The sequence below is a fragment of the Danio aesculapii genome, chromosome 24, assembly GCF_903798145.1.
Source record: "Danio aesculapii chromosome 24, fDanAes4.1, whole genome shotgun sequence".
NCBI classification, from domain to species: Eukaryota; Metazoa; Chordata; class Actinopteri; order Cypriniformes; family Danionidae; genus Danio; species Danio aesculapii.
The window spans coordinates 16,474,365-16,502,260 of NC_079458.1; the positions used below are offsets into that span (position 1 = coordinate 16,474,365).

General features: G+C 34.4%; 2 protein-coding genes across 2 annotated transcripts in view; one reads left to right on the forward strand and one right to left on the reverse strand.

The window, feature by feature from the left end:
• Positions 1 to 2,564, forward strand: part of adgrg2a (adhesion G protein-coupled receptor G2a) — a 27,896-nt gene extending 25,332 nt beyond the window's left edge. Inside the window, exons 27-29 of the mRNA XM_056450263.1 lie at positions 1,201 to 1,302; positions 1,393 to 1,530; positions 1,605 to 2,564. Of these exons, the coding sequence (XP_056306238.1) occupies positions 1,201 to 1,302; positions 1,393 to 1,530; positions 1,605 to 1,708 (344 nt within the window). The 3' untranslated portion in view covers positions 1,709 to 2,564. The remainder of the gene's footprint in view (positions 1 to 1,200; positions 1,303 to 1,392; positions 1,531 to 1,604) is intronic.
• LOC130218176 (gamma-aminobutyric acid receptor subunit rho-3) lies at positions 2,251 to 26,471 on the reverse strand. The gene is made up of 9 exons (XM_056450264.1): positions 26,128 to 26,471; positions 17,481 to 17,593; positions 14,127 to 14,194; positions 12,449 to 12,672; positions 12,285 to 12,367; positions 8,600 to 8,737; positions 8,332 to 8,484; positions 5,438 to 5,631; positions 2,251 to 2,948 (listed from the first exon to the last, which is right to left on the reverse strand). The coding sequence occupies exons 1-9, from the start codon at positions 26,265 to 26,267 to the stop codon at positions 2,646 to 2,648; spliced, it is 1,416 nt and encodes a 471-aa protein (XP_056306239.1). The 5' UTR covers positions 26,268 to 26,471; the 3' UTR covers positions 2,251 to 2,645.
• Between the last annotated feature and the right edge of the window lie 1,425 nt (positions 26,472 to 27,896).

Here is a 27,896-nt window from a genome sequence, read left to right on the forward strand (position 1 = left end):
ATTGCTGTTTATTTCTTTGCATTTCAACCTTGTAAACTATAAAATCATGGTTCTCCTCACAGTTTGCGTCTCATTTTGTGAGCCAACTGACAACAGTTTTTCACTCCCCTCTTTATCCTCTGCTTTGCCGGCCACGCCCACTCCTCCCTCTGCTCCACCCCTATTATGAAGCATTTTTTGAAAAAATTCTGAGGTAGACTTGAACTGAAACGGGCGGGGGGGTTTCATGGCCCTTTAAGAAGATCAAACTTTACACTTCATATAAATTTTGTTCGTATATCACTTAAAAATCATAATCATTTTTGCACTATTTATTTCATCCACAAAAATGTCCACAATGAAAATGAACCAAGCTATTGTTTCACTGCCAGAAAACCACTGGTACAACAACAAACGTACTGTATGTGGACAGGCACTTCGACGGAGCGCTCTCTGCACATGCAGTTGGAAAAAGTCAACTCAGAAAAAGAACTTAAGACCCTTGATACAGTGATTAACTAGCTTCATTGCCTAGCGCAAAATTCTAACAAAAATGCAGTGCATTGCACCTCACGTTTTCAGAACTGAAAGTGTGTTCCACAACCAACATACATTTTTTGTTTGTTTGTTTCAGTGCCATAATTTTCTCAATAATCATAATTTGTCTTATAATTTTCTCTGGACAAGTGCAGCTTTGCAGAAAGCCCTTATAGGGAGCTTGTGAATGCGTATGCTCATTTAGAACAATCCAAAATTCATTAACAGAAAACGAATTAAAGAGTAAACTCATGTGCGTACTGAATGCACGTGTTATGAATTACTCAGAAAGTTTCGTGAGAAGTGTGCTTATTGATTCATGTACTGTATGAGCGGACGTATATATTGGAATATTTTTGGCTTCCGGTCTCACTCACTAATTTTTAGACATTAAAAACAGCTTGTTCTGCTGCTTGATGTTGCAAACTGATAATTTCATATTATTTTATTCTACTTTTTAGGTATAGTCATGAACACACTTGTTTGTAGAGCAAGTAGTTTGACCATTTTCTGCCATTTATTATTCCTAGTCATTTTTCCCATAGAGAGCTGAATCGAAAGTAGTAAAATGAAAAATAAGGTCACAGAATAATGTCAATAATGTGCTTATAAATACAAAAAACATACGCAATTATTAGCGAATGAGACCCATTGTCATATTTTCTTGTCCTCTTTCCCTCTCAGGCTTTTTTATTTTTATTTTCCACTGCGCTCTGAAGGAAAATGTGCGTAAAGAGTGGAGAATATACCTTTGCTGCGGCAGTTTACGATTGCCTGAAAATTCAGGTATTTTCACATCAATAACAAAGTAAAAAAAAGCCACATTTTAAGCTATATTAGATCTAATCTCAACCTCTCAAACCGTTTTCTCTCCAGAGTGGAGTCGGACAGCCACACAAAGCCAGAACACCAAGAAGACTTCAATTATGACAGCAGACTCATCTAATTCGGGGACAAACAGTGCACCACGAAGCTCAGTGAGCAGTGATGATTCAGTGCCGTCCCATGGCATCGGTCAGTTCTGACAAGAAATAAATAAATGAATGGATTTAAGTCAAGAATGATTTTAACTTTCTAATACATTACAGGCTCACCGTTTGACGACAGTACAATCTTGTCAGAAGAAGTGAATGGTGATGTGGTCATCAACGAGATCAACAGTCAGCTCCATTCAAGACCCAGATCTGTGTAGAAGATGTAAACCTACAGAGAAGATTAGGTGAAGAAAACAGGCCTGCAGTCCTGAAAATAATGAATAATGAATCTGGCGACTCATGAAAAGTGGACAAAAACAGAACTCTTGTCATTTCTCTGAATGAGTTATGCAGGAAAGCCATTCAGCTTCAGTGGCAGACATTTTATTATTTGTAACTGTTCACAGATGAGTAATGAACAGGAAGAGCAAGGAGCTTTGGGAGCCACTGCGTAAGAATATCTCCAAGAGTGTGACTGGTATATTACACCCCACTTTTGCAGTGTCAACAGTTTTAAACTGCCATATATTTTTAGTAAACAGTATTAAACACTGCTTCTCTGCAACAAAAATAATCATTTGAGCTTAAAAATACTAGCGCATTTAATCAAACTTTCAGTTTTTTTCTAATAATGAAGGACTATATAAAATATAGTATACGCTACTTCACATCAATCTGTCAGATGTGTTAAAGAAAGACTGAGATTAATTTCATTGCTGGTCAAGTTCTCTGTTTTGATGTTTATTTGTTTGATTTGTACATTTTGTAGCCATTCTCAGTTTTATAGTCCTCATTTAAGGAGGAAATATGGACATAATGTGTCTGTTAATGTAATGTAATTAGTTTTCAGCATACTACACACAAAAAAACAGTTGTCTAATTGTTTTGAGTAGTACAGTAGTTTTGAGTAGTTGGTTCCTTAAAACCCAACGTAAAATAATGTGATGTCTTGTGTTTAGATCATTGTTTTTTGTAGTTTTATGTATTTATGATTATTTTACGATTGTACATTTTAGGCAAAGTTAGGAATCTGAGATTCTAACATAATAAATAAATAGTTTATTATGCTTTCTATTACACATGTTATGTGGAACATTTATTTGCATGTGTATTTTGTGATCACAAGTCTTTTAATGCATTTTTTCGGATGCCTCTTTAAGAATAGATGCTCCAGTAGATGATATTGAAGAGAAAGTATGCCAGAGGAAAGCATATTTTGGAGTAGGAGTCTATCTTGTAGCTGTTGTTGATGATATGGTTGACACTCTGGCGGATGGAGCGGCGCCGGCGGAGTCTTGTGCCCAGGACAGGAGGGAGGTCAGCTGATGTTGAGTTTCGGGAGGAAACACATGTGTCTGCGTTTAGGTCAGACAGACGAGGGAATGAACTGAGCTCGATGTCCTGGTCATGGAAACAGCCGTCAAACGCCATGGCTTGAGATGCATCGTATTCTGAGATCTGTAAAAGACAAAAACGATGCACTTTTTCAAAAAGATTAGTGCTAAAATCTTTAGAGTAGATTTCCAATATGTTCCCACTTAGCAGGTTTGATTATATTACAAACCCTCTGTGTGATTGATTCAGTGAGTGATTCTGTGATTCAGGCCATGTCTACATGTAAATGGGTTTTTTTTTATAAACCGTTTTACCTGCACTTGTTTAAAAAAGAAAAAAAAAAACGTCTACATTAAAATGCAGCTGAACCAACAGGCGGCGATAAAAGCCTTTAATGCTGGGTTCAGACCAAACTTACTCAAGTATCAGCATGAGTAAATAACATACAAAGTGATACATTTCTGTTTATTTGATGACTAGTCTAGTTTTGGCCTATTCTTAAACGTCTATTACACTTTCACTGACAGCCCAAATATAGACTTGTTTTAGCCAAGACGACTATATTTAGATGTCTATTAGACATCTTTTATAAACAAAACATGCTTTCTGGAGCATAAGAAGCCATGTCGGCCAATCAGAAAGTATAAAACAGCACACACTCTGATGTCATGAGGCAAAAACTCAAAGTTTTGAGAGAGGTCTGGATGCAGACTCAGTGCAGTTGCATGCTGAGCTGCATGCAATGCATTTAATGCTCTCACCTAACCCACCTCTAACACTAACCCTCACAGTGATATAACTAGCTTCATTGAGTCTGACTTTGCATTTCTGAGATATGCAGTCTCAGTTACAATAGTATCTGGATGCAGCCTTTATGATGCAAGCTGAGATTGCATCATTTAGCAATGCAATGTCAGACACAATGCACTCAAATGGAGGGAGTGACGTCACTGTGAGGGGTAGGGTTAGGTGAGCCCATTAAAAAGCATTGGATGCAGCCCAGATTGCACTGCACCAGGTCTGCATCCAGACCCATCTCCTCAGTTAGCAAATCCAAGTCTGCATCCAGATACTATTGGACTAGGGGTGCACTAAACAAAGGGACCAAGACTGCTGAAAATATTGAGGTTCAACTGTTGTATCAGTTCTCTTAGTTCACTTGGAACCCAAAAAGTTATTATTATTTTAGTCCTGATTGCTTAGAATTAACATTAATCACACCTAAAGACACACAAAATATCTTAAATAAGAGATCTTGTGATGGATGCTTTCCTTAATTGCTATAATTATAAACAACTGGTAAGGAAAGGTCTGGAGCAATACTTTTTGTGCCCTGAGGAAGGCTTGTAAGCAGAAACACATTGACATTTATTTTATTACATTTTCTCCTTTATTACAAGTGTTGCTGAGTTCACTATTTTTTACCATATCTATCAACAAACCAGAGGTTGCTGTAATCAAACCAAATTATGAACAAATTGAGAAATGTGGGGGCAACATGGACCAAGACATTGGAAAAAATAAGATATTACAAGTTGCACCCAGACGATGCAGTGGCGCAGAAGGTAGTGCTGTCGCCTCACAGCAAGAAGGTCGCTGGTTCCAGCCTCGCCTGGGTTAGTTGGTGTTTCTGTGTGGAGTTTGGAGATGTTCTTCCAGCGATCGCGTTTGCTCCGGTTTCCCCCACAGTCCAAAGACATGTGGTACAGGTGAATTGGGTAAGCTAAATTGTCCGTAGTGTATGAGTGTGAATGAGTGTGTATGGATGTTTCCCAGAGATGGGTTGCAGCTGGAAGGGCATCCGCTGCATAAAACATGTGCTGGATAAGTTGGCGGTTCATTCCGCTGTGGCGACCGCATATTAATAAAGGGACTAAGCCGAAAAGAAAATGAATGAATGAAGTTGCACCCATAAAAAGGAGTTTTTCTCTGTTATCTTTTCGAATGTTCAATGCAATCCCTATATATATATATATATATATATATATATATATATATATATATATATATATATGTGTGTGTGTGTGTGTGTTGTATTTTTTAATCAATTTATTTTCTTAAAATTACAATGTGATGCTTGTGAACCAGGACATATATGTACTGTTTTCACTTTTAGTTACAAACAAACTAAGGTAACAAGATGTAAATAGAGCACCAATAAATGAAAATTCTCTTGCTCTAATATAAAAATGGCCATTGGACATCAAAGATTAATGACATTTACACAGGCTATATTGATTCATTGTAGATAAAAAAAAATAAAAAATCAAGGTTACTCACCAATGATGAATCAAATTTAGAACAATTCACCACAGACAGCTATAATATGGCTTGGACTGTACTGTATGTAGTGCATGAATACAATTAAAATATTTCATATTCATATATTTCCAATATTCATTTAACCGTTTAAAAACAAGATTGTGTTACTAATTATATATTTATGTTGACCAATGTTCATCAAGGCAATAAATGAGCAGTTACAATACTTGATCAACAGGAGGCGACATTTGACATTACAATGTTCTCTTTACCTATAGCCAGAATATTATAAATACTGTAGATTTCATTCGGTGTACTAACAATATTAGGACATTTTAGAGGACTTTTACCTTTAATTGCTTAAGTTTCTTCATTTCCTCCTTGGTGGTAAAGTAATTGACAGCTGCATATTCGATGACGGTCAGAAACACGAAGAGGAAGCTGGTCCACAAGTAAACGTCCACCGCTTTGACGTATGACACCTGAGGCATGGACGTCGATACTCCAGTAATTATGGTGGACATGGTCAACACTGTGGTGATTCCTGGATTAAACACATGAAGAGACACGCCAAGGTAAAAACATGTGACTTTAATTAAAGTACAAACAACTTTCTGTAACTAAGGTAACAAGGTGTTGAGAAATTGTTCATTGGTGAAATATTTCAATATTATTTCAGCTTATTTCAAATATTTACAGTGGCCTTGAAGCTATATAATTGCTTCATTATTGAATTTTATATATATATATATATATATATATATATATATATATATATATATATATATATATATATATATATATATATATATATATATATATATATATAAATTGTGCAAGACCTAAAGCCAGGCTTGAGTTACAATGTAAATGAGAAATGTATAAAACAAATCAAATAAGATTTGTTTTAAATCTTATTGAAGTGATAAAAAAAAATTTAAACAAAAGAGGCCATTACTAAATTCTCAGAATCCGCAAGATTTATTTATTTATTTATTTATGTATTTATAAATGGATAAAAATAGGTCGCAAACAGCAAATAATAATGAATATTAAAGACGTAACAGCAATTAATGACTACCTTAACAATGTAATATTTTTACCTATGCAAATAAAGGTCAGCAAAGTTATTTGACACCATAGTTTGTGATTTACACCATTGTAATTAAATTAAGAAATAATATTATTTATACATCATAGCATTATAAACATTAATCCACAAATAAATATTTGTGTTGCTTATCCATGTCTTAACTAAATCCCATTGTATTGGCTTCTTCCATTTTGTCATCAGAAAAACGTTACAACTCAGTTAAGTAACAGAGAGTGTGTTACTGTACATAACAACAGCGCTCTACAATTAAGATGTTTTCCTTCTCATCTTAAAAAAGTTTTGCCAACATGTAAAAATGATGTCAAAACAATTCCTGCTCACATCGATTTTCAAAAACTAGTAGAAATGCTGTATTCTGGATGCCAGGACAAAAAATGGCCAATAGTCCTGTAGCCCTCCATTGGTGTTATAATTATCCAGCATATGTTTTACACAGCGGATGCCCTTCCAGCTGCAACCCAATACTGGGAAACATCCATACACACTCATTCACACACATACACTACGAGCAATTTAGATTATTCAATTCACCTATAGCGCATGTCTTTGCAAACTACACACAGAAATGCCAATCTGACCCAGCCGGGACTGGAACCAGTGACCTTTAGTGCTTACTACAGCGCTTGCCACCGTGTCACCTTCATAGAAACATTAAAAAAAAAATTAAATAATAAATAGAAAACAGAAACTTTTCATTTTCAGAGGAGTTTAGTACACTTTGTAACAACAGAAGACTCAAGATTTAAATAGGACAATCATCTAAACATTTTAATCATTTTTGAGCGAGATGCTAATGGTCCAATCCGATTCAATAATCTATGCTAAGCTAAGATAAAAGTGCCCCCGCCAGACCCGGAGATTGGCTGAATGTATAAAAATAGTAAAACTCAACTGTTTAACCCTAGAGTCGTTGTAAAATGAGCCTTTTTTCAACAAAAGTAGAGTATTCCTCGAACACACCTATAAACTGAACATATAAACATGTTGTCTTAGTTTTTCTAAATTCACAATTATACACAGCACAGTGATGTACAAATAAAAAATGCATACCGACATTGCGTAAATGACTCTACATACTGTAAGTGAATGTGCACTACCTGACAAAAGTCTTGTCGCCTATCCAAGTTTTAGGATCAACAAATAATAACTTGACTTCTAGTTGATCATTTGGTATCAGAAATGGCTTATATGAAAGGCAAAGGCCTCTAGATTACACTTATTTCACTAAAATAAAATATGATCATGCCTTGATTTTTAATCATTTAAAACTGTAAAGTCTGACTTTGCACCACAGTCAAAACAGTCTTGTCACTTAGCAGACAAGACTTAGCAGAAATAATGTACGGCAAAGAAAATAAAGTCAAATAGAATTCCCATGCTTGGACGACTGTATACATCTCTGCAATGACTTCTCTGCAATAACTTATTAATAAAGTCATCTGGAATGGCAAAGAAAGCGTTCTTGCAGGACTCCCAGAGTTCATCAAGATTCTTTGATTTATCTTCAATGCCTTCTCCTTTATCTTACCCCAGACATGCTCAAAAATGTTCATTTCTGGTGACTGGGCTGGCCAATCTTGGAGCACCTTCTTTGCTTTCAGGAACTTTGATGTGGAGGCTGAAGTATGAGTAGGAGCAATATCCAGCTGAGGAATTTGCCCTCTCCTGTGGTTTGTAATGTAATGGGCAGCACCAATTTCTTGATACCTCAGGCTGTTGATGTTGCCATCCACTCTGCCGATCTCTCGCATGCCCCCATACTGAATGTAACCCCAAATCATGATTTTTCTTTCAACAAACTTGACTGATTTCTGTGAGAATCTTGGGTCCATGTGGGTTCCAATAGGTCTTCTGCAGTATTTGTGATGATTGGTATGCAGTACAACAGATGATCCATCTGAAAAATCTACCCTCTGCCACTTTTCCAAATGATCAACTAGAAGTTAAGTTATTATGTGTTGCTCTTACAACTGTAATCTACGATAAAACTTTTGTCAGGCAGTGCAGTGTTGTTGTAGAAATGAGCTTTGGTCCAGCAAACACTTGTGTAATGTAATATGTAATAACGTGCAACTTGACTTGAATTGAATCCCTTCCACCTGTGCATGTGTGTGGAGGGAAGATACTCACCAAGCGAGACACGGGCCGGCACTGCCCTTCTGTCGATCCAAAAAGACACCCAGGACAGAACCACCATCAGCATTGTGGGAAAATAGGTCTGCAGCATGAAGAAGAATATGTGTCTTCTGAGGATGAAGTTGATGTAGAGTCTGTTGTACCAGCCTGACAGAAACACATGTAAAAGCCTGTAATTAATGACCTGCTGGAATATGACCAGATAGTACAAGAGAAGACATTTGTCATAGCATGAATATACAGATAGAGAAGCATCTTGTACCCGTGCTGCTGTACAAGGCCAGACCGTGTGAGACGTGAAACTCTTCAATGAAGAACTGAGAGAGGGCAATCTCATCCGTCCTCAGAGAATCATTGCCGTTTTTCCAGTACAACATAAGGTCATTCTCATTATATGCATCTGAAAGAGAACGAAGAGCGGGAGACGAAGGATAAACAAAAGAGCCAGAAGGAAGTATTTGCATGATTAGCTTGTGTTTAAATTCATGGCTATTATGCAACTGTTTTATTAAAGGAATGATCTGGATTCAAATGTTCACACCTATTGCACAGCAATAAATATACAGTTGAAGTCATTATTATTATTATTATTATTATTATTATTATTATTATTATTATTATTATTATTATTATTATTATTATTATTATTAGCCCTCCTGTGAATTTTTTTTTCTTTTTTAAATATTTCCCAAATGAAGTTTAACTGAGCTAATTTTTCACATTATTTAATTCATTTTTTTTTTCCTTTTCTGCTGCTTTTCTGGGGCCGGGCTGCGGGGGCAGCAGTCTTAGGAGAGAACCCCAGACCTCCCTCTCCCCAGACACTTCCTCAAGCTCCTCCGGGGGGATCCCAAAACGTTCCCAGGCCAGCTGAGAGACAGTCCCTCCAGCGTTTCCTGGGTCTTCCCTGAGGCCTCCTCCCAGTGGGACATGCCTGGAACAACCTCCCTAGATAGGCGTCCAGGAGGCATTGGAAACAGATGCCTGAGCCACCTCAGCTGACTTCTCTCAATGTGGAGGAGCAGTGGCTCTACTCCGAGCTCCTCCCTGGTGTCAGCACCCTGCCACCCTTCGAAGGCAACTCATTTCGGCCGCTTGTATCCGAGATCTTGTCCTTTCGGTCATGACCCAAGGCTCATAATCATAGGTGAGAGTAGGTGAGAGGCTTTACCACAACGGACTGGTACATCGACCGCTTTACTGCTGCAGTAAAGTAGTATAAACAGTGTACTTCTCAGCATAAGTGTGGAATCTTGAACACTTCATGCACTCAACGGTTGCAGCTTTGTGCTCATTGTGGAAGAAATGGAGCTGTTTTGGGTGGTGCGGTTTAATTTCTTTATTTATTTTGGATTTTGCCAGCAAAATTCTCCTACGCCAGTGATTATGCCACCTCCCAATGGTAAATGTGGTTGTACTCATGAGAGGTACTATTTGGTACTTTGGTCATATATTTCATTAACTTGGCAACTTTTAAACATCATCTGGGAAACGGTTTAAATTTCTTTAGTAAAAATGTTCCATTTGGGATGACACTAAACTCAAAGACTACATGGTTGAGTGTACAAGTGCATAATGGTATAGTATATTGTATGGGACACAACTTTAATATACAAAAATCAAAGCTATCAGCATGTACATTTTTATTTACACAAACAACACAATTCTTAGGGTTTTCTGCAACATCTTAATTGTTTTATGTTCAATCCACTTAATTTCGTAAAAACAAATTAACTTAATCGATTTGTGTTGAGACAACATTGTGTGGAACCCTGCATTTTTACAGTGTACACACTCTCAGAAATAAAGGTACGCAATCTGTCACTGGGGTAGTACCTTTTTCGAAAGGTACAATTTTGTACGTAAAAGGTCCATATTAATTAATTAAAGTACAAATTAGTACCTAAAAAGTACAAAAGGGTTCCTCTTAAAATTTTTAGGTACTATTATACACTTTTGAGGTACCAATATGGACCCTTCAGGTATAAATGTGTACCTTTTGAAAAGGTACCACCCCAGTGACAGCTTGCGTACCTTTATTTCGAAGAGTGTAGGGAATAATCAACGGATTGCTGTTCGTTAAAGGATTTTAAAGGTGCTGTATGTACGTTTTTGACTATTTTAAAGCATAAAAATAACATCATATGTTTGCAGATATTATAAGAAACATGGTAAGTGAACATTCTTGTTTATCTGAAAAACAATGTCAGATGTCAAAGTCTGAAATTCTGCTTTGAAAATATGTTTTCCGTGCCGGAACGCTGTCTTTGTTTTAGTTCTTTTAACCCGCCCACTGCCACTTTAGCCAATTATATTTCAGCACCCCGGGTTGCCTTGCTGGATAACAGGATATTTCATTCATTCATTCAGAAATGCTCTCAAAGCACGTGTCCATGAGCAGCCTCCGAATTGAGATGCAGATTCAGTTTCATATGAGGTGGTTATTAATAAGCAATAATATTATATAAATATTACGAGCAGAAACATTAGGTGTACAGGTTACATTGTAACCACGTGTCCTAACAACAGGCTACGTGACAAGATTTGCAGTGAAATACAGCCATTTAGAAGCACAGAATATGCACTCACTCACGACATGGTAAGGTTTATAGTCTAAGTAATACATATGAAACCTCTTTAACATTATTAAATGTACGTGCTGAATCAGTATGTGCTGGTTTGCATTATTTCACATTTCTAAAGTTTATCAAATGGTTCAATCAAATTATTTTCTGAGGCAAACTTTCTGCTGCTTTCAGTAGTATGGCATTAAATGTCATATAAAAAGGCATTCAAACTCACATTGTTAGCATTTAACACTGAATAAAGCCCATGAGGTGTACCTGAGGTGATCATATTTCCTGTTATTCAGCTGGAAGAAATAGAAGCTGTTTCTAATATATATCAATTCAAGGAGTTGGTTAGAACAAAAACTCCTTGTAATATGGAAAATATTCCCTCTATCGTGTGCCGTTGCTTTTATATAGAACATGAGTTAAGTCAGACTCGCTCCTCAATCTGGCAACCTGCGCGTGCATTTGTTTTGATCCAGGAATGTAATACCTAGTTCAACCACTGGGTGTCAAACTTACATACTACTGCACCTTTAATGTATGACGTGGAGGCAAAGAACTGCCTGACGTGAAGCAAAGTGTAATTGACACAGGCATATCTAATAGCTTTTAGTCATGTGTTAGCTACCTCTTCGCAAATATTTTTATCATATTGGCTACCTGGTGAAGCACACATTGGTCACCCGGTCACTGAGTTGGCCTGGTTTCTACTAATGTTTGAGGGATGTGCATTTATTTCGAACTGTGACCAAAACTAAGTGGAACTATCTGTGCATTCAACAATTGCACACCCTCAAACCAATCAGAATCAAACATGTAAAAAGTCTCATTGGTATATAACAATGCATATTTATTAGTGCTGGGCAAATATTTATCGCAATTAATCACATCCAAAATAAAAGCTTGTTTTGACAATTTTAGTATGTGTACTGTATATATTTATTATGTATTTATAAATACACACATGCATGCATATATTTGAGAAATTATATTTAGATATTAAATAAATATGTGTATGATACAAATTATATATACATTTAAATATCTATGTAACAAATTTGTATAGTTTCGATGCTATGTATGTGATACACACATGCACAGAAATAAACATATATGATAGATAATAAACATATATAATGCACACACATATTCATCTTAATCTTTGCCCAGCACTATTATTTATTACATACTTTACTTCATATGGCTATTCTGGATATTCTGATTTTGACAGTTATCTTACTGTATAAATTGTGTCAGAGAAGCTGCTACTCCTAAAATGATCCACAATTGCTACATTTTCCTGTCCTATAAAATATCAATCAAAAGCAATGTAGGTGGGACTCAATAAAAATTACTCAAGAACTGAAGACGCACAGCTCTCCAGCTCCAGGGAACAGTTCTGAGTGTCCAGTGGGAATCTGCTAAAATCCATTGAGCACAGAGACGTAACTGTAATCCTACAAGAAATATAATATTCCATTATTAAAACATTTACTTCTAAAAATAAAAAAATGTATCATTAGATGTTGTTTTGGTACCTGACGCTGTAAAGGATGTTGCCGTCTGGATAAACCCTCAGCATTATGTTCTCCATGGTGGTGTCATGAATGAAGGAGCGTTTGGAATGGACGAAAAACACATCAGGCTTCCAGATCTTCTTCACCAGGCGGCCGTCAAACGTACGGCTCAAATTGTTACTGGAGGGAAAAGCCAAGCGTTCATCCTTCCAGTAATGCCTCAGGTACAGGGTCATGGTGAAGTCCTGGGAGAGAACTTTACATTTTACTGACTGTACAGACACATTTGATCATTTATTATAAGCAAAAGTGCAGTGAGGTGACTGAAAATGTTTGAACTTATACCAGGAAGACCCTTTATAATGCTGAGATTTACTTTTGTCAGATATTTTACATGGAAAAAAATGATCAGTTTCATGAATGTTGAAATCGAATGATCTTCAGCTCATTTAATAGCTTTTCCTATAATAAATACACTCCAAAAAAATTATGCAGTGATTTAACTATGGACAAATAGTTAAAGGACAAACCCAACCATTGGGTTAATTCTTGTTAATTATTCATTAATTTTCCTTCAGCTTAGTCTCGATTTCAGAAGTTGCCACAGTGGAATGAACTGCCAACTAATCCAGCATATGTTTTACACAGCAGATGCCCTTCCAACTGCAACCCACTATTGGGAAACTCTTGTTAATTATTTTATATGTAAATTTGAACTCTGCATTTGTACATATTTTACCCAACTTTGGGATTAAACACCTCAGCAATCATGAATGAGCTGATTATTTAAGTGAATAAAATGTGTGATATTTATGGTTTACATAATATTATTGTAATATGATTGGTCCTATGAATCAATAACTACAGATCTTAAACTAGCTCAATGGATATTTATATCAGTGTAGTTATGTTATGGTCACACTTTACAATAAGGTTCATTAGATAATGTTATTTAATGCATTTACTAACATGAACAAACAGGGAACAATACATTTACTACAGTATTTGTTCATGTTAGTTAACATTAGTTAACGAAAATACGGTTGTTCATTGTTAGCTCATGTTAACTCACGCTGCATTAACTAATGTTAACAAGCATAGACTTGGATGTTAATAAAGCATTAGTAAATGTTCAATTATGATTAATAAATGCTGTACAAGTGTTGTTCATGATTAGTTCATGTTAGTAAATGCATTAACTAATGAACCTTATTGTAAAGTGTTACCATGTTATGAATATTTATATCACAAATAGTTTTGTAAGCAGAAAAAAGTAATAATAAAATGGTTACCACAATTTAATTGTAGATAATATTTATGGCTTCTTATTAAACTACAGTTATGCTAAATAAATAAATATATTTGAAATATATGTATAATTTAATATAATTGTATTTATGCATTCATTCATTCAAAATAAGTGCTATAAGAACTGTAACATTATGAAAATCTGAATCATTACACACTCAAAAATGATGTTTGCTATTTGTTTAAACTACTTATTTAAAATGAGCTGAAACAACACAATTCTAGAGCTTTTTGGAGAAAAACTTAAATGTTTTATCTTCAACCCACTTAAATTTGTAAAAACTAATAAGTTAACTTAATTCCTTAATGTTTTCCCAACACAAATCGATTGTGTGAAGCCCAGCATTTTTTACATTACACTATTGCCCTTAAAGAGAATGTGGATGTTCACCATGTTGACTTCCGAGATGCTGTCTATACTCTCCACCTGCACATCGATGCCCACAGGGATGGCAGATCCTGTAAACACAACACATTTGTATACCGGTTCAGAATGCTTTGATATCCTCCGCCTTGATCACTCCAACAGAGAGAGCATACGGCGCTCAAAATGTTACTCTAATCCTATTTGTCCCATCATTAATTAACAGTGGTCCCCTGAAGGACACCATTCAAAGCTTTGTTCCACTTCTCAATCTTCTTTAATCATCTGAAGAAAAGCCTACACTAGTCCTAGTGTAGACTACTCTTTTATCCAAACATCTCTTGCTTCCTTATTTCCAGTTAAAGATTAGAGCGCCACCCTGCTGGCTGAAAGATAGCAATTCATTTATGATTACAGGTTTTAGTGTATTTCTTTTTGTTATTTATGAGCATGTATGCATTGTTTTCCATATATTTATGGGATTGAATTGCATTATGGGAGCTCAACATTTTTTAAGTAGTTTGAAACAATATTTTGGGTTGGTCATGAAAACTATTTTATTAAAAATGGCACACAAATGGGTAATGATCTGCCAATTATTTTTGTAATATTTTACAGATTTCCCTCTGCACATGCAGATTATTTCTTAAAAAAATATAAAAAAAAAATATAAAAAAAAAAAAAAAAAAAAATATATATATATATATATATATATATATATATATATATATATATATATATATATATATATATATATATATATATATATATATATATATATATATATATATATTATTTATATTATTTATATATTATTTATATTATTATATATATTTTTGAAAGCATACATATACATAAAACTTAATTCACTAATATATTTAGAGTGTATGGGTTATTTATTTTTATTTTTTTACACATTTATTTGGCTGTATTAATTTATTTTTATTATTATACATTTTCAGTTTAGATTTATATTTTGTTAATATTATTTAAGTGTTGAAAAAGACCAGACAGGTTTTATTATTTATATTATTATTATTATTATTATTACTATTATTATTATGTGCTTAATAATAAACTTCAAATCTAACAAAAATGTAAAAACAAACATTAGTTGCATATTAAAAATGGCACAAAAAAATCAGGTTATGAACTGTGATATTTTACAGATTTCCTTCTGCATATGTAGATTATTTCTTACACAAAATATCATTTCAATTGACTAAACATAACAAATACATATACATAAAACTGTTCATTTACTGATATTTTTAGACTGTATGGGTTATTTTATTTGTTTTACAAATTTATTTGGTTGTATACATTTATTTTTATTATCATTTTATATTTATATTTTGTTAATATTAATTAAGTGTTGGAAAAGACCAGACTGGTTTTATTACTGAAGGTCCTAATAAAAAGAAGTGTGCTTAATAATAAACTTCAAATCTGACATTAGTTGCATAATAAATAATGACACAAAAAAAATTGAATAATGAACTGTCAGTTATTTTTGTGATATTTTACAGATTTCCTTCTGCATATGTAAATTTCTTACACAAAATATTGTTTCAAATGGCTAAAAATAACCTATAATGCACTTTGAAAGCATAAATATACAAAAACTGGTAAGTAATTTATGTTTTTAGAGTGTATTGATTTTTATTACTATTTATTTGTACTATTTTATTTGGTTGTTGTGATTATTATTATTTTTAATAATAATATCTAAACATTAAAAGAGTCAGACAGGTTTTATTATTGAAGGTCCTAATAAAAAGAAGTGTCCTTAATAATTAACTTCAAATCTGACAAAATGTAAATTAAAAACATTTGTTGCATAATAAAAAAGGCACAAAAATCGGGGGATGAACTGTAGTTCTTTTTGTGAAATTTTACAGATTTACTTTAACATATTTAGAATATTTCGTCCACAAAATATTGTCTAAAATTACAACAACAAAAAAACATAAGATAATGCAATTTGAAAGCATAAATATACATAAAACTTGTAATTAATAAATATTTTTTAGAATGAATTTGGGCTTTTTATTATTTATTTTTACTATTTTATTTGGTTGTGCTTACTTATTTGTATTAATATTACTATTATTGTTATTTATTTTTTATATTTTATTTATATATATTAATATTGGAAGAGTCCGACAGGTTTTATTATTGAAGGTCCTAATAAAAAGAAGTGTCCTTAATAATAAACTTAAAATTTGACAAGATGTAAATTAAAAACATTAGTTGCATAATAAATAAATAAATAAATAAATAAAATCGGGTAATGAACTGTCAATTCTTTTTGTGATATTTTACAGATTTACTTTAACATATGTAGATTATTTCTTACACAAAACATTGTTTAAAATTAGGAACAATAAAAAGCATGAAATTCAAAAGGATAAAAGTTTAACAGTAAAAACACAAAACTTAAACAGTAAAACTTTAATTTATTTATATTTTTAGAGTGTATCGGTTTATTATCATTATTATTTATTTTTATTATTTTATTTGGTTGTGTTTGTTTATTTGTTTATTTTTTTATTATTATTTAGGTGTTGGAAAAGACCAGACAGGTTTTTACGAAGAGTTTAAATGCAAAAACCTCTAAAGTCTGTCTGAAATTTTCTTCAAAAATGAGCATTTTTATCAGGCTGCAGTGTGTGGGTTCAGTAATGTCATGTTTATGGCAAAGAATATGTTCTTTTCATTGTTTTTAAAATGAAATAACTCAACATAAACATTTTTTAGCATCAATTTTTGCATCTGAACTCTTCATATAACCCTTTTAAAGCTGTTAAGTACTAAAACTTTAAAAATGTCATTACCATATATATATATATAAATATTAAGATATTATGCATACCTTAACATACTTATTCCTACTTTTGTGGGTAGAAAAAAATATTTAATTTTAATCAAATTTATTTGGACATTTGGATATTGATATGTTTTCAGAATAATTCTAATTATATGTAATGGCATTCTTATATTCTAAGCATGGCTAAGTGTTCAAATATGAGCTGAAATGATCTCCGAGTGACATCTTGCATCTGTTTTAACAGGCTTGGGATGTAATCCAGATTACCGTCCACCAAAGCGCATCTGTGTGCTCAACACCCATTGTGACACACATTGTCTAATGTGTGTTTTACACAATCTGGGTCATGTTTGAAAGTAGCACCACACTCACCCCGCCAAAGGCACCCCTGGCTGTTTTGTCCTAAATAGAGAGATGGTATAGCCTGTCTCCCTTTGCTCTCTGACACAGCAAAATGGAACAGTCCGTTTCTAATCAGGTTTATTAAAAAGAACACTCTAAATGTGATTTTCAGGATAATAACTGGAGCAAAACCAACAACGTAGCCTAACCTCCAAATGCAGGCCTCATGGCAAAGTCATGGTCTTCGATTCTTAGCAGCTGTTCAGTTTTGATGAGGAGGGACTTGGTGCTGTCCTTTCGCTTTAACTTGTAGTCAATTCGTCTGGAAGAATGAGGAGAAAAGGCTCATTAGAAAAATGCACAGGGCATTGTTACACATACAGTTGAAGTCAAAATTCAACCACCACCCCCCCACCCCCTGAATTATTAGCCCTCCTGTTTATTTTGTTCCCCAGTTTCTGTTTAACGGAGAGAAGATTTTTTTCAACATATTTCTATATTTCTAGTTTTAATAACTGATTTATTTGATCTTTGCCATGATGACAGTAAATATTATTAGACTAGATATTTTTCAAGACACTTCTTTACAGCTTAAAGTGACATTTAAAGGCTTAACTAGGTTAATTAGGTTAACTAGGCAGGTTAGGGCAATTAGGCAAGATATTGTATAACGATAGTTTGTTCTGTAGACTATTGAACAAATATATAGCTTCAGGTTGTGATGTATTTGTTTGTATCAAGTTGTCATAAAATACAATGCCATCTTTGCAATTTAAATGTCATAACTGAGTGAATGATGCTTAATAGGGGTTGTTATTAGCATGCATAAAATCTCATTCACATTATAAAGATTTCATGTCTTATGAACGCCCCTTCAAATAAAGCGTTACCAAAGATATTTTGAAGAATGTTGGTAGCTGTACCCCATTGCCTTTCATAGTATTTTTGAATGGGTTTTCAATGGGTTCCCGCTACCAGCATTCTTCAAAATACCTTCTTTTGTGATCAACAGAAAAAAATAACTTAAATAGATTTTGTGTAAACAATGACACAATTTTTGGATGAACTATCTATTTAACATTCATACAGTTGAAGTCAGAATTATTAGGCCCCCTTTTTATTTTTTTCCTGAATTTCTGTTTAATGGAGAGAAGATTTCTTCAACACATTTCTAAACATAATAGTTTTAATAACTCATTTCTAATAACTGATTTATTTTATCTTTGTCATGATGACAGTAAAATAATATTTGACTAGATATTTTTCAAGACACTTCTATACAGCTTAAAGTGACATTTAAAGGCTTAACTAGGTTAATTAGGTTAACTAGGCAGGTTAGGGTAATTAGGCAAGCTATTGTATAATAATGGTTTGTTCTGTAGACTATCGAAAACAAATATAGCATAAAGGGGCTAATAATTTTGACCTTAAAATGTTTTTTAAAAAATTTAAAACTGATTTTATCCTAGCCGAAATAAAACAAATAAGACTTTCTCCAGAAGAAAAAATATTATCAGACATACTGTGAAAATTTCCTTGCTCTGTTAAACATCATTTGGGAAAAATTTTAAAAAGAATCGCAGGGGCTAATAATTCTGACTTCAACTGTATATGGTCCCTATTTAGTTATTTTTAGGGAACAAAAAGTTGCAGGAACATTCCATTCACATACAGAAAAGATTCCTGGCTAGCCAACAGAATGTTAGAAGTTTTGCTCAGAGAACCAAAAATTGTTAGCTTGTCAATGCGTTACCATGACTTAAAAATATGTCAGCGCAATTTACTAATTTGTTTTTGTTTAAGGAAAATTGGGCATAGAACAATTGGTACTTCATTTTACTGAACCTTGGAAATATCGTAATAATTAAGTCCTTTGCAGTTACATAAAAATAGGGAACAAATTAGCATAAGGTGGCCACAATTTTCTAAAACTACAAAGCCGAGTCCAAAAAAGTTGGGACACTCTACAAATTGTAAATAAAATCTGAATGCAATGATGTGGAAGTTCCAAATTTCAATATTTTATTCAGTATATAACATAGATGACATGTCAAATGTTTCAACTGTGAAAAATGTATCATTTTATGGGAAGAATAAGTTGATTTTACATTTCATAGCATGGACACATTTAAAAAAAATTAGGAAGACCATGTTTACCACTGTGAGGCATCTCCTCTTCTTTTTACAACAGTCTGCAAACGTCTTGGGACTAAGGAGACAAGGTGCTTAACTGTCTTAGGTCTTCTTTGTCGCATATTACTCTTTATGATGCTCTAAATGTTTTCTATAGGTGAAAGTTCTGGAGTGCAGGCTGGCCATTTCAGTACCTGGATGCTCCATCTACGCATCCATGAAGTTGTAATTGATGCAGTATGCGGTCTGGCATTGTCATGTTGGAAAATGCAAGGTCTTCCCTGAAAGAGACTACATCTGAATGGGAGCATATGTAGTTCTAGAATATATATCTAGTTCTAATTATACCTTTCAGCATTGATGGTGCCTTTCCAGATGTGTAAGCTGCCCATGCCACACGCACTCATGCAACCCCATACCATCAGAGATGCAGGCTTCTGAATTGAGCACTGATTACAACTTGGGTTGTCCCTGTCCTCTTTAGTCCAAATGACATGGTGCTTCAGTTTTCCAAAAAGAACATCAAATTTTGATTCGTCTGACCACAGAACAGTTTTCCACTTTTTAAATGAGCCTTGGCCCAGAGAAAACACCTGCGCTTCTAGATCATGTTCAAATTTGGCTTCTTTTATGACCTATAGACATTTAGCTGGCAACGGCGAATAGCACGGTGGATTGTGTTCACCGACAATGGTTTCTGGAAGTAGTCCTGAGCCCATATTGTGATTTCCATTATGATAGCATTCCTGTTTGTGGTGTAGTGCCGTCTTAGTGTCCGAAGATCACGGGCATCCAGTATAGTTTTCCGGCCTTGGCCTTTACGCACAGAGATTGTTCCAGATTCTCTAAATCTTTGGATGATATGCACTGTAGATGGTGATAACTTCAAACTCTTTGCAATGTTTCCCTGAGAAACTCATTTCTGATATTGCTCCACTACTTTTTGTTGCAGAATTGGGGAAATTGGTGATCCTCTGACCATCTTGACCACTAAGAAACGCTGCCACTGTGAAAATTGGTCAAGCAACTGTTGATATGTACATTTGACTTTTCAAACCTGTTATTGCTACCTGTCCCAACTTTTTTGGAATGAGTCTTGAAATCCAAAATGAGCTAACATGTGGCCTGAAATTGTACAATTTCTCATTTTCAGCATTTTTATCTATCTATTGTTATCTATTGTTATCTTCAGCAATGTTCAGCAATGTTATTTATATTCTAATGTAAAAATATATATATAAAAGTTTAAGAGATTTGTAAATTATTGCATTCCTTTTTCTATTTACAATATGTACAGTGTTTTTTGGAATCGGGTTTGTATCAATAATACGTTTTAGGATCGATTTCTTAGCCAAAGAATGACAAATGATTTGCTAAATTATGCTTAATACATTTTTCATGCACTATGAAATCTAAAAAATAAATAAATAAAATGGCTCCTTCAGAAAATGTACCTTTAATGCACTTTTTATATGAATCATTTTCTTTATTTTAACATTAGCATTATTTATTTTAAAATCTTTCAGCAAAATATAAAAATTTCACAATTTTATTCCTTTTTAGCATCGCTCACTTGTCGTTTTACTATGAAGCCACCAGAAAATGTGCAATAAACAATGTAATATTAATCTTGGAAAAAATTCACCAGTATTATTTTTAATGAGCCTTTGATGTTTTGCTTCCATGTGAAGATGTTACCCACCAAACATCTGCTTCAGTGCTCCAGCATGTGAACGAGGGAAATAATTACCCCGCCATTAGAGGAATGATTTACAAGGAGCAGCTTGTTACACAACTATATTTGTGTGCCAAGTTGTTAAAATGATCTATGGTTTGGAAGGGGTTCAGAGGCCTCCCCGCTTTTAGAGAATGATAAGACATGGAATATGCCAAAAACGCAGCAGTGGCTAATGAAGGACGCTCATAGATTTACAATATTTCCCCTAACATATCCTTTCCCTCTGCATGCTTTAATTGAAAGCCCAAATATACTGTCAATCACGCTGTGCTCATTACATGGCGAAGTTAATTGCACACTGAAGTGCAATCACTAAATGAAACCTCTAACTAATGAATACGCGATGAACTCATTATGTAATCATGCTAACAAATACAAAACAATGGACAACAGTCGCTCAATGCATTGGGTGAAACTGCTGTACATTGCTGTGCTTATTAAAAAACACAGAGTTTGATCAATATCGAAATCCATATTTTAAAAACTAAAAAATGAGAGCGCAGATGCATCAAATCCATAATGATGAGAATTTGATACATATGCAGTTCAATGACGCATACCAAAAACAGTACTTGGAAAACCTGGCTGGCACTGTGAAAAGGCTTTTTAGGAACTCTGCAGGCCTGATTTCACTGCCAAAAAAAAAAACGTTTGGCCGCTTTCCATCCTCCACTATGACAGGAAAACCCAGATGATGGCACCGAGATGGTTTTAATTACAGGATGAAAGAATATGGGCACTCCTGAGATAGTGTGAAACTCATTATGCTGTAATTACATACAACCAGCAACAGCAAATTTCAAGCACGTCTTATTACTCATGTCGAAAAAAACCCACCATGGAAGCAATTCAATGATCTGTGGATGTTTTAGATTCCTATTTTACATGAAATCTGAGAGGTCTCTGACCCTTCGTAGGCAGGAATGGTCCCGACTAGTCCCAAGTCTAAAAAACATTGTCAAAACACTCCATGTGTCTTCAGTGGTTCAGTTGGATATTATGAAGTTACTAGAATATTTCTAACAACACACAACGTGCTGGCCAGTATGGATCCTATGACAACACGTTGTGGGTGTTGAAGACTAAATTGAAGACCAGCGGTGGGGGGTTTATGGGGTGTTGTGGACGAAAGCGAAGAGCGTGGGGTGGAGGGAATGGGTAGTTATCGTGTACAAAAGTGAGAAATGATGAGGTTTTCGCGGACCAAAGTTAAGAGAGGGAGGTGGGGTGGGTGGGGACATTGTTGCAGACAAAAGTGAGAAATGGTGGTGGGGTTTCATGGATGAAAGTGAAGAGGGGTATGGGACGGGTTGTCACGGACGAAAATGAAGAGCTGGATGGGGGGGGGGGGGGGGGGGGGGGGGCTCTGCTGGGCCCCTAATATGATGAAAGTGAAGAGTGGGGGGTGGGTTTGATGCGGACGAAAATGCAAGGGGGAGGGACCTATAGTATCTCTGGGGACCCCAAAAGGACGTGGGCCCTTAGTATCTAACTTTCCACCACCAAGCGTCACCCATCCTCACATAAACTAAAAATAACATCTTTATTCAATGGTGTCTTTTCCTCAGTGTCAGTATAGGGTGCATGTTCATGAGGAGGCGTATTCCAAGTATATGTCAGCAGCACGACAGATTGCAAATTGCACAGGGGCATCGCTAGGGGGTAAAGTTAGGACGATTCTAATGGGCCACGCCATTTTGGGGTCCCCAGAGATACTACTAGGTTCCCAGCAGAACACCCCACCCCCCTATTCACTTTTGTCCGCAATCTGCCCAGCTCCCCCACTCTTCACTTTCATCCTTTCGTCAATGAGAACCCCCCACGAAATGTCACAGGGCCCATACAGGTCAGCGGCACCCCTGAACATGCAGATAATATTCTGACTGAACAACTGAATAATGGGGAGTCTATGGAGGATGAGGGAACTCTCAGATTTAATCTAAAATATCTTAATTTGTGTTCTAAAGATGAACGAAAGTATTAGCGGGTTGGAACGACATGAGGGTGAGTAATTAATAACAGTTTTAATTTTTAGGGTGAACTAACTCTTTACGCTATAAGTAAGAATATACAAATGTTATTGTAAACAATGTTTACAAAACTAAAGTTTAATATATGCAGGTTATGAACATGTTCTGGTTGTTAAACTTTGTCTAGCATGTTCATATGTAATGAATTATGCACATAGCTATTTTGAAACACATACCTCTCTGCCATTCCTTATGCTATAGATGATCTCATTTCTCATCATTGTTAACTCAAAGGGAAAGTAAAAAGCATTTCCAGTAAACTTTAATATAAAATAAAATGAATGAATGAATAAATGAATGAATAAAAAATAATACCAGCAGTGCAAATAAAAATACATCAAATCTAATTTAAAAACTATAGCAGTGATACCAAAGTAACACTGACTATCTTCCAGCTTAATGTAAAGTGCTGATTGACAGTCACAAATATCAGAAATGACCCAAAGAAACATTATTTTGCTGTCAAAAGCCAGACTAAATGAGACAGAAAACCTTCAAACCTGGTGTTGGTGTCTCCCCTTCTAATTAAACCCTTATTTACTCTTTCTTAATTACCACCCATCTGTTCACTCAGTGAACCATTCTGGCAAATTGATGTAATATTTAATCCCTGTAGTGCATATTTTTTTTTAAAAATAACCTAATCAACATTAGGTTCATTACAAGTAAAAACACCCACATGTTCATATTTTCTGAAAATAAAATTAAACAGTAACATATTATACCACACAGTGGCTCAGTGGTTAGCACTGTCTCCTCACAGAAAAACTGTCGCTGGTTCGAGTCCCAGCTGGGTCAGTTGGCAGTTCTGTGTGGAGGTTTGTATGTTCTCCCATGTTCGCATGGGGTTTCGTCCAGGTGCTCGGGTTTCCCCCACAATCCAAAAACCATGCGTTATATATGAATTAAATAAACTAAATTCTCCGTAGTTTATGTTGTGTGAATGTGAGTGCGTATGGGTGTTTTGCAGTGATGGGTTGGCAGCTGGAAGGGCATCCGCTGTGTAAACATATGCTGAATAAGTAGGCGGTTCATTCCGCTGTGATGACCCGTGATGAATATTGGGACTAAGCCAAAGGAAAATGAATAAATAATATATATGCATATATATATATTTATATATATATATATATATATATATAGTATATATATATATATATATATATATATATATGGAAGAAAATTAGATTTGTTTTTTTAGAATGGCAATTGGTCAAAATAATGAAGGTTTTCATTTGTTTTCAGAAAATGCTTTCTAACTGTTCTGAATTTAACAAAGAAAATGTATTGGTAGTCTAAAAATGATTCTAAACATCTGAAAGCATAGCACCTTTTATTATTGTGGACAAAAGTCATTTTTATGCTTTAAAATGACAGCACATTTATTTGAAACCTATGAGAAATGTCAGTAGTAGCTTGCAGAACAATTATCTTTTTACTATAACTATGTAAATAGTAACTATATTACACAGCATAAATTGTAAGTGGAAAAGAAACTACAAAGAATTTTCAAATTAACTTTTTTTTTTTCAAATGATTTTTATTATAATTTTTTTTACAAATTTGTTACCAAATTAGTACTTTAAATGTATCACAATTCTATACAATGATGTAATTAGCATTATTATTTAAATTTTATTTTAAGTAACATATCACACTGCCAAAATGTGTTTCTTACTTAGATTTTTTTGTGTTGTTAGTCCAGGTAACCAGAAAGCATTTTGTGGACAAGCAAACATACTGTCTTGTTTTAAGCAATAATATGCTAAAATCAAGTGAGTTTTTTCTTAAAACAAGCAAAATAATCTGCCAATGGGCTAAGCAAAATAATCTTATTTTTTCCTTTTGACTGTTTTACTTACCCCATTGGCAGATTATTTTACTTGTTTTAAGGAAATACTCACTTATTATTTCTTAAAACAAGACAATATCCGTGTTAATTTTGCCCGCAGTTTTTGATTTAGATTTAGTCATATGTTAGTCTTCAAAATCATTTTAGTCAACTAAATTTAATACGATTTAGTCGACTAAATCTACTCTAGATTTAATTGACTAAAATATATTTGAAAATATTATAAACATAATATAAACAAAAATATTTTAAACATTTATTATACAAAACATTCTAACTTAAAATTAAATACAACAGTCTTATTAAAATATGAAATAAAGCTTTTACACTGAAGACCAAAAAAATAAGATATGCATTGTTTAGTTATATCATAAGTAATATGTCAAATTATGTGTCAACAATCAATCCACATGTACGAAAAGCAGCCATCTGAAAATGAAGGATTGTGCAATTATTTAGCAAATGCTTTATTTTAACGTGGTAAACTACTAGTCTTTATAATCAGTCTGTTGAACAGTTTCAAGCCATTAAATTAGATTTACTTTGATTGGATATTACTAAAACACATCCCTCAATCACATTCTCGTCTCATTTTTATTAGTCAACGAAAATGTCAGTATATTTTGTTATAGTTGTCATCATCGTCACTTAATTTTTTATTCGTTTTTACCTCATTTACGTTGATGGAAACTTGTCACGAAAATTATGACGAAAAGTTTGTGTCAACGAAATTAACACTGGACAATATGTTTTGCTTAACAAAATGCTTCTTGATTTAAGAAATTTATGAAATTTGGCAAAGAAACAAGACAAAAAAATCTAAGCATGAGAAGCTCAAGTCTTTATATTCTTTATAAAGTGACATTTTTTTATTAACTACAGCCTTTTGAAAAAGCATTGCGCTCATGTTTATCATTTTTGCCTGCCTATTTTAATGCATCCTTGCTAAAACTGTTATTTTCTTTTAAAACTCTTAACCCTAAACTTTTGAATGGCGAACACTCTCAAATAAAGGTTTCACAAAGCATCCTTTGAAACTTTCCAACCCACAAAAAGTCCTTTAGGTACACACAAAACATGCAAAAGAGTTCAGCACTACTTACCCTCTGAATCTGTGTTTGGCATGATCAACTAAATAAATATCTTTGTTTTTCTTCCGGTTGAGGTAGTGGTTGTTGACCAAGGCGACGGGCCAGAAACAAGCAAGGCACAGCAGCCTGAGCGTCAGCAGGACCAGCTTCATGACCAGATACTGGGATAAAACACTTCTTCTGGCTCTCTTTCTCCAAGGCGGGACAACTCCTGGATCCTGGCCATCCCAAGCAAACCCCAGCCAAGAGGCTCAGGGAGACAATCCGGCAGTCCTGATGACCTCCGCCGATGTTCAGTACAGTAAATCTGAAATCTAGTTAGTCCTACAGCATGTATTCAGCATCCATGGAGTGTGTGTTCCAGCACGTCCCGACACGATGCTGCTGCTTTGTCACCCAAACATAAATCAATAGGAATTTATTCTTACAGTAATAAAAGAATGACATTAATTCCTCTCAAATCCTCTTATCCGTAGCTGCTGGATCTTCCTTTAACCTACACAGTGGGACGGGACCATCTCTAATCGGGATTTCCACATCAGTCCCTGGTGAAGATAAACGTCATACCTGTTAATTCACATCCATACACTTCATCCGCTGCACCTACAGAAAACGATTAAATAAGAGATGTAAATGTCAGAGTGACGTAAATTGACGTGATTATACTTATATTTAAAAAACAACTTACATCTGGGAATATATAAAGAAGTTTTAATTATTTTTATATCACAGCAGACCTAGTTGAACCACCCCATGTGTTTTGCTGAACAGCCGGTCAGGCATCACCTGATGATCTGCTCCAGTTTCAGGCACATTCCATCATTAGTTATTATTATGAAAAGCTGAGGGGGCTAACCAATCAAATCATATTAACACAATCAATTACATTACAGAAGCATGCCTGGAGGGGGGAAGGGAGGGATGGCAGGAGTGCCGGATGGACAGATACAAAGGAGGGAAGAAAAAAAAAATCATAAACCAATCGCTGACTCGCTTGTGTCCAGTAATCCCAGTGGATTGCCTAATCTGGTGGATTACAGCTTGATCAGCGCAGGAGGCGAGCCACAGATCATCACAGATATTGTATATGCATTGACTTTTACTGTATACCTAAATGTTTCACAAGAGGACTTTGACAACAAATCAAGTATGGAGAGAGAGAGAGAGAGAGAGAGAGAGAGAGAGAGAGAGAGAGAGAGAGAGAGAGAGAGAGAGAGAGAGAGAGAGAGAGAGAGAGAGAGAGAGAGAGAGAGAGAGAGAGATCAGTAATTCTAATAATAATAAAACTATTCTTATGGCATCCAGAAATAAAAAAATATATATATATTTTAACCCCTATAAAGCATTCAAATCAAGTTAATGTATTAAATAATTAATATTTTACTTTATAAAGTAATAGAACAGAAAAGATCTTTATTATCGTTGTCACAATTACAATGAAATGTAAAAAGTGCTTGTTCTATTTCAGTGCAACAATCATTTTGTCTCTATATAAAAAGTGCTAAATTACTTAAAATAAAATGTATAAAAAGACACAATAGGATCATACATGCGCTCAAGACGCACATACTTAAAAACTACATAATATACATGTATTAAAATACATATTGCTTTAGGTGAACAGAAAGTCATTCTATTTTTTTCTTTCTTTGGAGTCTGATCAGCAACTTCTTTTTAGGTGCGATAATTTACATTTTTGTGCAAAAGTTACCATGGTATTACTAAATTAAGGTCTTTTTATATATAAAAAATTGTATTGACACATTTTAGGCCACATTGTA